At 54.0% G+C, this 11,941-nt stretch overlaps 1 protein-coding gene across 1 annotated transcript; it reads left to right on the top strand.

The window, feature by feature from the left end:
* The first annotated feature begins 484 nt into the window (after positions 1–484).
* Positions 485–8,314, top strand: OTX2 (orthodenticle homeobox 2). The gene is made up of 5 exons (XM_054635425.2): positions 485–582; positions 778–868; positions 4,326–4,544; positions 4,952–5,103; positions 6,364–8,314. Exons 3-5 carry the CDS (start codon positions 4,448–4,450, stop codon positions 6,982–6,984), a joined length of 870 nt encoding a protein of 289 aa, XP_054491400.1. The 5' UTR covers positions 485–582; positions 778–868; positions 4,326–4,447; the 3' UTR covers positions 6,985–8,314.
* Positions 8,315–11,941: the final 3,627 nt, after the last annotated feature.

An 11,941-nucleotide genomic window follows, 5' to 3' on the forward strand; every position in this document is an offset into this window, starting at 1 on the left:
GAGTGCCGCGGGTTTCCTCTCACCCATCTCCTGCCGCTCAGCCCAGGGCTCCTGCTAGGCTCCGTGTCCCCCCTTCACAAATATTTACTTCTATACATTAATATCTTTTGTTGGTGGTGTTGTTGTTATTATTACGGCCGCCCCCCAGCCTTTTGCTGACCCCCCTTCCTCTCCTTCCCCGGGCAATTCGCTAATTCCATCTCTGCTGTCCATCACGTTAATTTCTACAATGACTTCATCCGCTCCACTCCATAATGTATATTTTTAAACCGAGCAGGTTCTTTTAATGTATATTCTGGTGTCATTTCGGTGGCTGTTATTTCTCTCTGGATTGTCCCCCCGGTACAGCAGCGGCCTGTTTTTTCCTCCCCCTGTGTGTGTTTTTATTATTTTCCCCCTGGCTTAGATGTGTCAATCACTCTCTCCCTGCCATTGGTTGGAGAGTTTGCGTCAAAAAGTTGCCAGAGAGGCGCTTTCTCAGCAAAGCTCCCCGAGAGAGGTAGAGACCTTCAGCTCCAACGCACCCTGCCACTATTATTAAAAATAAAATCACTTTGACCAGCTCCAGCACCGGCCAGCTCTGTATGTACCGAGCCCAGACCCCGCGCATCCCCGCATCTCTCTCCTGCACCGTCCCCTCCCCTTTTTCCCCATTTATTCTCCTTTTTCAAACATTTTTTTCTCCACCCCCCCTCCGCCCCCCCCTTTCCCCCCGATGTCGTGGGCATGTGCATGCGGCGAGCTCTCTAACCTCCCGCTTTGTGCTTTCTCTCCCAGCTCAGCCCCAGCTCTGAATTTGGCGAGGATCCGGGAGCAGGTTTCCCCCTTCGCCCCCCAGCCCTGCCCGCGGCTCCGCCGAGGCTCGCAGGTAAGTCCGACCCTCTGGCTCCATCCTTCCTCGGGGGCATCGCTGGGCGGCCAGGAACGCAGGGAGAGGGAAATTAAAATTATAATTATTATTTTTTTTTTTAATTATGATTATTTTTAAATCGCCGGTGCGCGGTGGGGCTCTCTGTGGCCAGGAGCTGCCCGGGAGAGGCCGGGCCGGGCCGGGCGGAGGCGGCCCCGGCTCGGGCACTGCGGGCTCGGCGCTGGGCAGGGAGCGGGAGCTGCAGGGTGAGAGGGAGAAGGGCAGGACCGAGAAGCCGAGGCCGCTCCCCATCGCCCCCCGAGCCCCCCGAGCCCCGCGGCCGGGAGCGGAGCCGCTCCTCTCTGCGCGGGCAGGCGCGGGGCTCCTCCGCCTTTCCCTTGGCTACATGATTTTTCTCCGGCCTATTCCTTTGGCCTGGAGTTATTTCCTGACCTCAAGCCGGACTTTTAAAATTAGGGGGAAAAAATAAAAAAAAACAAACAAAAAAAACAAACGGGGAGGAATTTCTCGCTTCTTCCGACTCCTACCTGAGAACCCTTTCATCCTCCTCCTCTTCCTCGCGATGCGGAGACTCAGCAAAGTAATTTTGCAAAGGTGTTTCTGAGCACTCACGGCCCGGGAGAACCGGGCTGGAGAGCGCAGGGAGAGAAATCTTCAAGGCATTTAGGGCCGGAGCCTCACGATTTGGTGTGCGCGAAACGGATGGCAGGAATGGCATCCAGGTCGGAGAGGGGCTGGAGCTGGTATCCACCTCCCTCATTTTATTTTATTTTTATTTTTTTATGCCTTGGGAAAGCGCTTCCTAAAGGCACCGGCCGCGAGTAACGCGCCCCGGCCTCTCCTCTGAATTCGCACCGCGCTGACAAAGAGAAAGTCGGGAAAAGTCCTTGTGAACCGGCACAAGTTTCTTTAGAACTAAAACCCTTCTTGGCTGCTGAGGTTTATTTCGATTTCGGCTGCTTAGAGAAGTTGAAGCTTATTAATTATTTATTTTGAAAAGGTGCAACTCTAGTTAAAAAAAAAAAAAATAAAACCAGAAAGAAGTGGGGGGAAAAGCACTTTAAAAATGCTTTTTTTAAAAAAGGGCCGGGTGCTGGTGGCCGGCAGGGACGGGCCAGGCGGAGGTGGCTGCCCGCCGAGCCCGGCTCCGCCGCTCCCGGTCCCGGGCAGGAGCCGCGGCCGCGGAGCAGCGCGGAGGTTCCGAGGGTGAAGCGCTGGGGACCGCCCGGCAGAGCCGGTGACGGCTCCATCCCCACCGCCTCTGCACCGGGGCGAAATTCGCATGTCGGGAAATATCACCCGAAACAGCAGCCCCTCCAGAACGAAAAAAAAAAAAAAAAAGGAAAATAAGGTTTGCTTAAAAAAAAAAAATTAAATAAATTAGAATTTTTTAAAATGACCGAAATTCGTTGGAGCGCAGGGAAGGCGGCTGTCGTTTGCAAAACAAAAGGGAACAAATTCCCTTTTCTACCTTGGCACCTTTCCCCCTGCCCCCCGCAGCACGGCCGGGGCAGGGGCGCAGGCTGCGCGCCCGGGCGCGGATCGCTGCCCCGCATTAATCACCGGGGCGAGCCGCGGAGCCGGGGCCGGTGGCTCGTAATTAGGGAGCGTGTGCCGCCCGGATTATCTCGTTAGTTTATCAAGAAAACATTTATTATAATTAATTCTCGGACGGGGTAATTATTATTGAGCGAGGGCAGAGCAACTGGTAGCCGGGCTGTGCGCGGAGCGGGGGGGCCGCGGGAGGAGGGGAAAGGTGACAGATTGCCGAGCGGAGCCGTTGCTCCGCGGGCTGCGGGGCCGCCCCGGGATGCGCGGCCGCGGCCGAGGGGCTCCGCGGGCGGCCGCGCCGGGCTGGCGCCTCGGTGGGATGCCGCCGAATTTAACCGAACGGAGCTTTAGGGTTGGTTTTTTTTTGGGGGGGGGAAGAGGTGTTTGCGCTTTTTTTTTTCTTTTTTTTTTTTTTTTTGTTGTTGCTGTGTTTTCCTTTTTTGTTGGTTTTCCTTTTTTGTTGGTTTTTTTTAATCTTTTTTTGTCTTTTTTAAAATTTTTTGTTCGCTCGTTTTGGAGCGGGCAGCAACCCCCGCGCTTTGCTCTCCCGCGCGTTTTGCGGGGCTCCCGCTTTGCCAACCCCGCCACGGAACCGTCCCCGTTCGGCCTCCCCCGGGGGGCGATGCGAAATTCGGGACCCGACCGTGCGCACCCCGCGCTGGATGCGCGCACCCTCCGCCGCCCAGCGCGGTCGTGCGCGGTCAGTTCCCTTCCCGAGGGGAGAAGGGGAAGCTCCGCGCCGCGGAGAACCCGCGCCGACGGCGCTGCCGGGGGCGTGGAGCGGGGCAGGAGCCCCCCGACAGCGCTCGGCCCTCCCGGGGAGCCGGCTGGGCTGAAACGCGGAGTTTTGGGGTGTTTCGGGAAGAAAGTTCTGCTGGAGTTCGTTTTCCCGACGGCCGCTGGGAATGGAGGGAAGGGCGAGCGTTTGCTCAAAAAGACGTTTTTTAAAAAAATATTTTAGCGCTGGAAAAAACAGCCTAAATCTTTTTAGGAGTCCCGATTTGACCCATTGCCGTACTTTTTAAATTTTTTATCTTTTTTTTTTTTTTGGCGGGTGTTTGGGTCCCCCCTCGCTGCCCGGTCCCGTCGGGGTAGCCCGAGCAGGGTCCGGGGGAGCCGCTCGCCCGCCGGGGCTGTCCCGGGGCCGCTCGCCACCGAGGTGTTTGTTTAGCTTCGGCTCCGTCATCAAGAGTTTCTTGAAAGCCTAATAAATCTGTTACTTGCCTCCAAATCTAATTACCCGGAGTACTAATTAGGTGCAAATGGCCGGTGGAAATTACTGCAGACGTGGACTGATGGCGGGAGAGCAGAAAAGTTTGGCTCTTCCCGAGCGGGCATTTGAGCTCTGAAATGCAGCAACGTCGGGGGGAAGGGGAAAAAGGGGGAGAAAGGGGGAAGGTTTGAATGTTGCCCAAACCTGGGATAATTAAAGTCCTTGCAAGAGACTAGTGGAGAGATAGGTTTCTTGAATTGTTTCTTTGTTTCTCACCCTTGGGCTTTGTTATCTGCATTATTTATTTAGCCGAGGGGTTCTTTGTGTCTGCCAATGGCCCCAATCAAGTTTTGCTTGAGACAATTAGCCGGTGCCCGGCCGGGAATCCTATGCAAATGCCCCCGGCCGCCGTACAATGCGGGCAGTTGAAGGCATGGGGGGGTTTTGTTCGGGCAGTAATTACTGGCTGGGATGTGCCCCCCTTCCCTCCCCTCCTCGCCCTTTTTGGGGAGAGATGCGTTTATCTGGTCAGTCTCTCCCAGCTCCCGAATCCGGCTGGGGTCCGAGCGGGAGGATTGATGGGAGGGGGGGAGGCAGAGGGGATAAAAGCGGGGGCGGGGGGGGGCAGCGATCTGGCCTGACTCCCCCCCCTTCATCCCTGCATTGCTCCCTCCTCTTCCTCCCGCGCAGGCACCTGGCGGCCCCCCCACGCCCGACGGCTCCCGCAGGCACCGCCCGGGGCAGGCAGGGCGCTCGGCCGGCTCCCCCTCGCCCGGATTTCGGCCAACTCTCCTCCCCGCCACAACTTTAGCATGATGTCTTATCTTAAGCAACCACCTTACGCAGTCAATGGCCTGAGTCTCACAACCTCGGGCATGGATTTGTTGCATCCGTCCGTCGGTTATCCCGGTAAGCCACGTTTTTCTTCCCTCTTCCCTCCCCCTATTTTTTTTTTTTTTTTTTTTGGCTCCACGCAGGAGAAGCCGCTGGGATTTTGGGAGGCACAACATGCCCAGGGATCACGCTGGCTTGGGTGGGTGAGGGCGTGGGGTCCTTCTGTCTCCCTTTTCCTCACCCCCAACTTTTTATGGGCGAAAGGGGCTGCAAACAGCGCAAAGCCCCGGGCTGGGGATGGGGCCAAGATGCTGCGGAGGATGCGGGGGAGATGCTGAGTTGGGACTGCCGAGCTGTGGCGGCTGAGAGACCCCCGGGAGAGGGCAGGGAATGTGGGTGTCCCCCTGGGGAAGGGGCTGGAAGGGACATCGGGGTCTAAGGGGCCGCTGACTGACAGCCAGGACCTCTGGCTCCGATCGCAGCCACCCCGCGGAAGCAGCGGCGGGAGCGCACCACCTTCACCCGGGCGCAGCTGGATGTGCTGGAGGCTCTTTTCGCCAAGACCCGCTACCCCGACATCTTCATGCGGGAGGAGGTGGCCCTGAAAATCAACCTGCCCGAGTCCAGAGTGCAGGTAGGACGCGGAGAGCCCTGCCTGCCCTCGCCCTCCGTACCGAATGAACCCGGGACTGGCCTGTGCCCGGCAGGGAGGGACTCGAGGGGATGGGTGCAGGGGATGGATCCAGTCCTGGAGCCAGCTCAAGCCCTGGTGGGGTGAAGGAGGCTCAGAGAGGGGTGGGGGCTCACTGAGGGGATGTGGTGGCATTTTGCACCCCCAGGGCTGGAGTGTGCCCCCCTTTCTCCCTCTGCACTGAGGGGGGGTTGTGCAGATCCTGGATCCCAGCTCTTGGACCTTCCACACCCATCCCCAGCACCCCCAAATCCCAGCTTGTCCTGCGGACATCTGGGGGCCCTGCAGAAGCCACAAAGGATCCCCCCCTTCCCCAGGGATCACCACATCCCTGGAGCTGGGCCAGACTGGGATCCCAGCTCACACCAGTACAGACTGGGGGCTTCCTGCCCCTCTGAGGGGACTTTGATGAGAGAGGGGCTGCCTCGGCAGAGGAAACCCCTCTCCTGGGGCTGGGCTGTCCTGCTCGGCAGGAGGGTCCCATCCAGGCAGCATTTTGGAGGTGCTGCTGGCAGGGCAGGAGGGTCCTGCCCCCTCTGGGACCTAGAACACCCCAGCAGCAGAGGCAGGGCATCTCCAAAGCCATCCCTCCCCCTTGCCTTCTGACGAGGCTTCCCGAGACTGTGCGGTGCCGTGTTCCCGTGGAGCGTGGTGGCTGGGATCGGGATATCCCCGTGCCAAACCCCATCCTCCTTCCCAAAAAACCTCCCCAGAGCAGCCAGCCCCCTTGGGCCCTGCTAAGGGAAGGGGAGATGGGCTGAGGAGCCAATTCTGACCCAGGGGGTGAGAGCAGAGTGCCTGTTTGGAGGGTAAATGAGATGTCTTTACCCCTCTCCCGAACCTCTCCTTCCCTAATTGTTCCCTCCTTTTCTGATGTTCTGTTGTTTCTAATTAAGGGTTCAACTTCAATAGGCCTTACACAGTGATTCCTGGGGGTCCCCGGCTGGCAAATAGCAAAGAGCTTCCCCTTCACCCCCAAAAGTGACCTTATTAAGGAGTTTGATTTGTGATTTCCACTTGTTATTACTGCTAATGATCTCAGGGAGGGGGAGCCCCGGAGCTTTTCTGTGCAGCAGCCTGCAACCCTCTGCTCCTGGGGGACAGCTTTGGGTCTCCCTGCCACCCATCCCTTCCCCACCTCGGGTTTGCCCACCCCTAACCCCAGGCTTTTTCTCTCTCCCTCCCTCGTGTCTGTGCCTCAAGGTGTGGTTTAAAAACCGCCGAGCCAAGTGCCGGCAGCAGCAGCAGCAGCAGCAGAACGGGGGCCAGAACAAGGTGCGGCCGGCGAAGAAGAAGAATTCTCCAGCCCGGGAAGTGAGCTCGGAGAGCGGGACCAGCGGGCAGTTCACTCCCCCCTCCAGCACCTCAGTCCCCACCATCTCCAGCAGCAGCGCCCCCGTGTCCATCTGGAGCCCGGCGTCCATCTCCCCGCTCTCAGACCCCCTGTCCACCTCTTCCTCCTGCATGCAGAGATCCTATCCCATGACCTACACCCAGGCATCGGGCTACAGCCAAGGATACGCTGGATCGACCTCCTATTTCGGAGGCATGGACTGTGGATCTTACTTGACCCCTATGCACCACCAGCTGCCCGGGCCGGGGGCCACCCTGAGTCCCATGGGTGCCAACGCGGTCACCAGCCACCTCAACCAGTCTCCAGCCTCCCTCTCCACCCAGGGCTATGGAGCCTCCAGTTTGGGCTTTAACTCCACCACCGATTGCTTGGATTATAAAGACCAAACGGCCTCCTGGAAGTTAAACTTCAATGCTGACTGCTTGGATTATAAGGACCAGACGTCGTCATGGAAGTTCCAGGTTTTGTGAAGAACCTTTGTGGTACCCCGGAGAAACCGCGACGAGAAAGAACAGGCTGGGCTGAGTGCTCCAGTTTTAGTCAGGTCTTGGTTAAATTAAAGAGAAAAATAACTCCACGGACAAACAAATGAACAAAAAAAAAAAAAAACTGACGGCAACAAGAGGGGGACAGTGTTGGTGTGATCCCGTTCAGACTCATCTCCTGCTCAGACGCTCTGGAAAAGGAATAATAAAGAGGAAAAACGGAGGAGGAAGGCCTTAAACGGACAGATCATCTAGTGAGCAGAAACCAGACAGACCCATCTGTGTTCTTTCTAGTTTTAGCCAATTGTTGGGTTCCTTTGTTTGGAAGAGGTGGGTGATCTTCCCACCTGCGGGCCAGTTTTAAAAAAAAAAAAAAAAAAAAAAAAAAGAGTCTAGGTTTTTATTTCTTTTTTTGTGTGTGCGTGGAAAGATGATCCTTCACCCAGAGGTTTCCAATGTGTTAGCCAACCCTCGGTTAAAATATTCAGAATGGACAACATCTCTCTTTTTCTCCCTCTTTTTGTCCCTCCCTCTTTCTTTCTCTCTCTCGAGCTCATCCAACTGTTTCATGCCCAACTTGCTGAAGTTGGCACCCGGAGAACTTGGTTCAGGGCTGTGTGGGTTGTGTGACTGATTGTCCTAGCTGCACTACTTTATTTAAAGATTAAGAAAAAAAAAAAAGATAATGTTCATAAGGAGTCAATATGTAGTTTTTAAGAGACAATCAGTGTGTGTCTTATATAAATGGTACATCTGTGGTTTTTAATCTGTGCTAGACTTCAAAACTGTGATCTCCTGTATTGTATGCAACTATGAACTCTGCACCAGCGGGAGTTCTGCTGTGATTTAAATAGGTTATAATTATAAGTGAAATTCAGAGCAACTGAGTTACCTATTATCATCTTTAAAAACAAAATAATTAAAAATATATATTTAAAAAATAATAAAAAAGAAAAAAAAAGAAAAAACGCAAAAAACACGATCGCCTTTCACCCGAGGTGAACTGCACTGAAACTTTTTACAACAAACTGTCTCTGAATGAAAGAGGAAAGACCGAAAATACCCCACCTGAGGACATTTAACTCCTCTGGAGCTCACTTACTGCTGGCCACGCCGGCAGTAACCGGCAAATCCGACAGGACTTTGGGCAGTTGCTCTGACCTGGATGAATTCAAACCAAGAAATTCATTGTCGTTTATGCTTGCAGATGTTAACTGAAAAAAAAAGAAAAAAAAAAGATATATATGCATAAACCTTTTTTTTTTTTCCTGGATTTGGCAGATATGTATAATTATATTAAAATGGTTCTAGCACACTTGATGGTTGTCTTCCATTTTAATCACAGCCGGCGAGTGACCGAGAAGGGGCACGGGAGGCCAGGAGGGTCTGGCTGCATCTGCAGGGTTGAGACAAAAGGGGTTCTGCTGGCAGCTCCCCGAGGTGAAGGAAGCAAAAAAAAATCAAGGAGGGGAGTTATTTTATTTTTGAAATCTTTAATCAAAAAACTTTCATTACAAGCAGAGCTTGGCTAACGTGACCTTTCCCACCCCAGCTTCGCCAAATCTCTTCGTGGGCAGGGAGAGATGAGGTTGCTCTGTGGCTTCCCAGGAGATGGAGTCCCCAGGTGTGTATTTGGGGAGAACTTTCCAGGCAGGAGAACCTGGATCAGGCAGGATGCTCTGAGCAGAGGTGCTGGGTAAGGAGAGGCACAAGTGTATGAGCTGCAGTGTCACAAGCTGAAGCCCCAGGTTGCAGGATCAGGCCTTTCCCAAGCATCCCTCCTCTTGGTGCCTCTTTTTCTGTCCCTCTCCCTCTTTCTCCCTCTCTCCTTCCCGTGTGCAGCGCCGGGGCTGCTGGAGCCCTGCTGGATCTAGCACAAAATAATGGATCTCTGGAAAGGGGGAGACCTGGGAAAAACCCCCAGCACCATCCACACCATGTCACCTGCTGTCCCCCAGGTTTGTCACCAGCAGCCTGTGAGCCACCCCTGGCCACCAGCACCACGCCTCGGTGCCCAGGACAGCGGAGCCCGAGCAATGATGACGCGGCCACGGTGCCTCTCCAGCCATCCCTGGGCTCTGCATCCCCATCCCAAACCACCCCTTCCACAGGCACCAGCAACCTGCTCCTCCCTGCAGTGCCAGGAGTGTCCCCAGGGCAGGGAGCAGCCTCTGAAATAAACCACTCTGGGGGAAGGAGAGCTTCTGTGGGAGAGCTTTTGTGCTGCCTCGCTTTAGCGCGTCTGCATCCATCGGTGATTTTCTCATTTATTTTTGTGGAACGGGAGGATCCGTGCAGGGGAGGTTTGGGAAGCTCCAGCGGTGTCCCTGCCGCTGGCATCTCCCAAGCAGCAGGATGGAAAGTTTCATCTCTCCACTGATTTGCTTCAAATCAACAAAGTTCACTTCTCCCCCCCACCAAAAAAATCTGTTTGAGCAAAATATGTTCAAGAAAACCAAGTCCTTACTGAACTGGGGCACAGCATCCCACCTGCCTGGAAAAGCTCTTTGTTTCCTGAGCTTTTGATTATTAATTTTTTTCTAAAGCCTCTTTAAAACCTCTTTTTGCATTTAGCTTTCCCCATCTTATCTTCTACTTTTCTTTCCTGAGTATTTCCCTGTCTGTCAGGGATGAGCTCCTCCAGCCAGTGCTTGTTTTTATCAGAAAAAGCTAATTCATGGCAGGAGTTTCTCTGATTTTTCCCTGGCTTTTTGTACTTTCCACGTTTTTCTCTCCCTGTTCGTTTCTGAGTTTAATTTAAATGGGCATATGCGTGGGCAAAGGGCAAAATCCCAAGGTGAGCTGGCAAACACAAAATATTCTGTAAAGAGTGTTTTAACTCCTTTTTAATTTTTAATGTTTTACATCTCCTGGTAGAATTCATTTCCTCTGAACTCAGGCTGCAGTAGGCAATCCTGGATCCAATAAAATCTGGAGAAAAGCTGGGGAGACCACTTTAGTGTTGGAAAGCTGGATTTGGGGGCAAAGAGCTGATTAGGAAGGTGTTTGATTTGAGTTGTCCTGCCCAGCCCCCCAAAATACACATACAGGCAAATCCTCTGACTGCTCTGCAATGTGACATTTCCCACTAGAGGGGGGGGAAAAAATCCCTAAAACTGGAAAAGCAGAAAAACCAGGAGGGAAATCCTGAGTGTAACCATAATGGAACTACCTGGAATTCTGGTTCCAGCACCTGTGCCTGCTCCCTGCCCATCCTGGTCCCAGCCCCTCCTGCTCCTGCTCTGTCTCCTTGTTTGATTCCCTCTCCATTTGCCTGCTCACACCCTGCCCAATATTCCCATCCCCTCCCTGCCTGCTCCCCACCAGCACCAGCTCACATTTCCCAGTGCTCCCCAGCACCCAGAGCATCCCTGCTCCACCCCAGCCTGAGCCAGCCCAGGAAGCCCCAAAATGGGGACAACTTTTGGGGCGCTGCACTGGCAGGAGGACCCCGGGATGGGGAGCACTGCCAGTTTCCAAGGAGACAGGGGAGATTTGCTGACAAAAGGAGGATTTAGGGACGGGCAGTGGAGCTTCAGCACCTGGTGCTGGGTGGAGTGGCACAGGAACACCCCACACTCCCCTCACATCCCTGGCACTGCCGTGCACCTGGGATTTTGGGGGTAAGGATGATGGGTTAGGGACGGGTTTGGGTTTGGGAAGGTTAGAAAGGGAGGATTGGGATGAGGGGCTGGGATGGGGTGAAGGGATGGGATGGGATTCCCGAGGCTCAGGGCGTGGTGTGAGGGCTGGGCTGGGTGTGGGGAGGTGTCAGGAGTGGGAAGGAAATGGAAGGGAAGGAAAAGAAGGGAAGTAAGGAAATGGAAGGGGAGGAAAAGAAGGAGGGAAAGAAGGAAAGAGGGAAAGGAGGAGGGAGGAAGGGGAGAAAAGGATGGAGGAAGGGAAGGGAAGGGAAGGGAAGGGAAGGGAAGGGAAGGGAAGGGAAGGGAAGGGAAGGGAAGGGAAGGGAAGGGAAGGGAAGGGGAAAGAGAGAAGACAAAGGAAGACAGAAGGGAAGGAGAAATGCCATTTCCAGCTGCCTGGTCTCTCCCTGCTGCTGTTACTGCTGCTGCACTGCTGGGGCAGAGCAGAGGGAGGTGATGGCAGGGGTGGGGGCAGGGGGAGAAGAGGTGGTGAAGAGATAGATAAATATATAAATCCCACACAAACTGTTAAAATCTGCTCTGAGAGTCAGTTTTGACTTTTAGGCTCATGAACCATTAATAAAAATCTCCTTATAGTCAGATGGCTCTCAAATGCTGTGATAGCGGATTACAAACTCCTAATGGAGATATTGTATGATCAAATATTCTCTAAGCACCAAGGTCTAACGTCCTGGGGGTGGCCAGGCCACCTGATTATCAGCTTATCAGCAAATACCTCTTAGTGAGGGATGTGTTGAAAAGAAAGTGCCTTCCTCGAGGTGCTCCCTTCCCCATCCTTCCTTCAGACAGGTTTGGGAATGGCATCCCGTGGTCTGGGGACCATAGGATGCCCTGTGGCAATGATGTCCCCACTCTGTCATGGGCCTTGTCCCTGGTTTCTGGGTTTTCCTGTAAGGGATGCAGAGCTGGAGGTACCAGAGGGGTTTCAGGCTCCCAGTGCACAGAGCAAACACTTTTCTTGGTCTCAACACTGGTGACACTCAGCCCTTGCCAGGACCAAACCACTGAATGTGATGTATAATTACCTGGTAATTAAATTTGGAGAGCTGAGGCGGAATCATTAAAGAGAGATAGAGGAGAGGAGGTTCCTCCACGAGACCAGGAACCAGAGCTCCCCACAGAGCCAATTCCTGGGAAAACTGGACTGGAAATCTGCTGTTTTCTGTTTCCAAGGGGGAGCTGGTTCTCTCTGTGCTTCTCCTCACCTGCTCACAGGACCCTGGTGTTTATTCCTGTGTGGGTGCTGGCACTGAGACCTGCTGATGAGAATGCACCAT

Source organism: Agelaius phoeniceus, chromosome 6 (genome assembly GCF_051311805.1).
Source record: "Agelaius phoeniceus isolate bAgePho1 chromosome 6, bAgePho1.hap1, whole genome shotgun sequence".
Lineage (NCBI taxonomy): Eukaryota > Metazoa > Chordata > Aves > Passeriformes > Icteridae > Agelaius > Agelaius phoeniceus.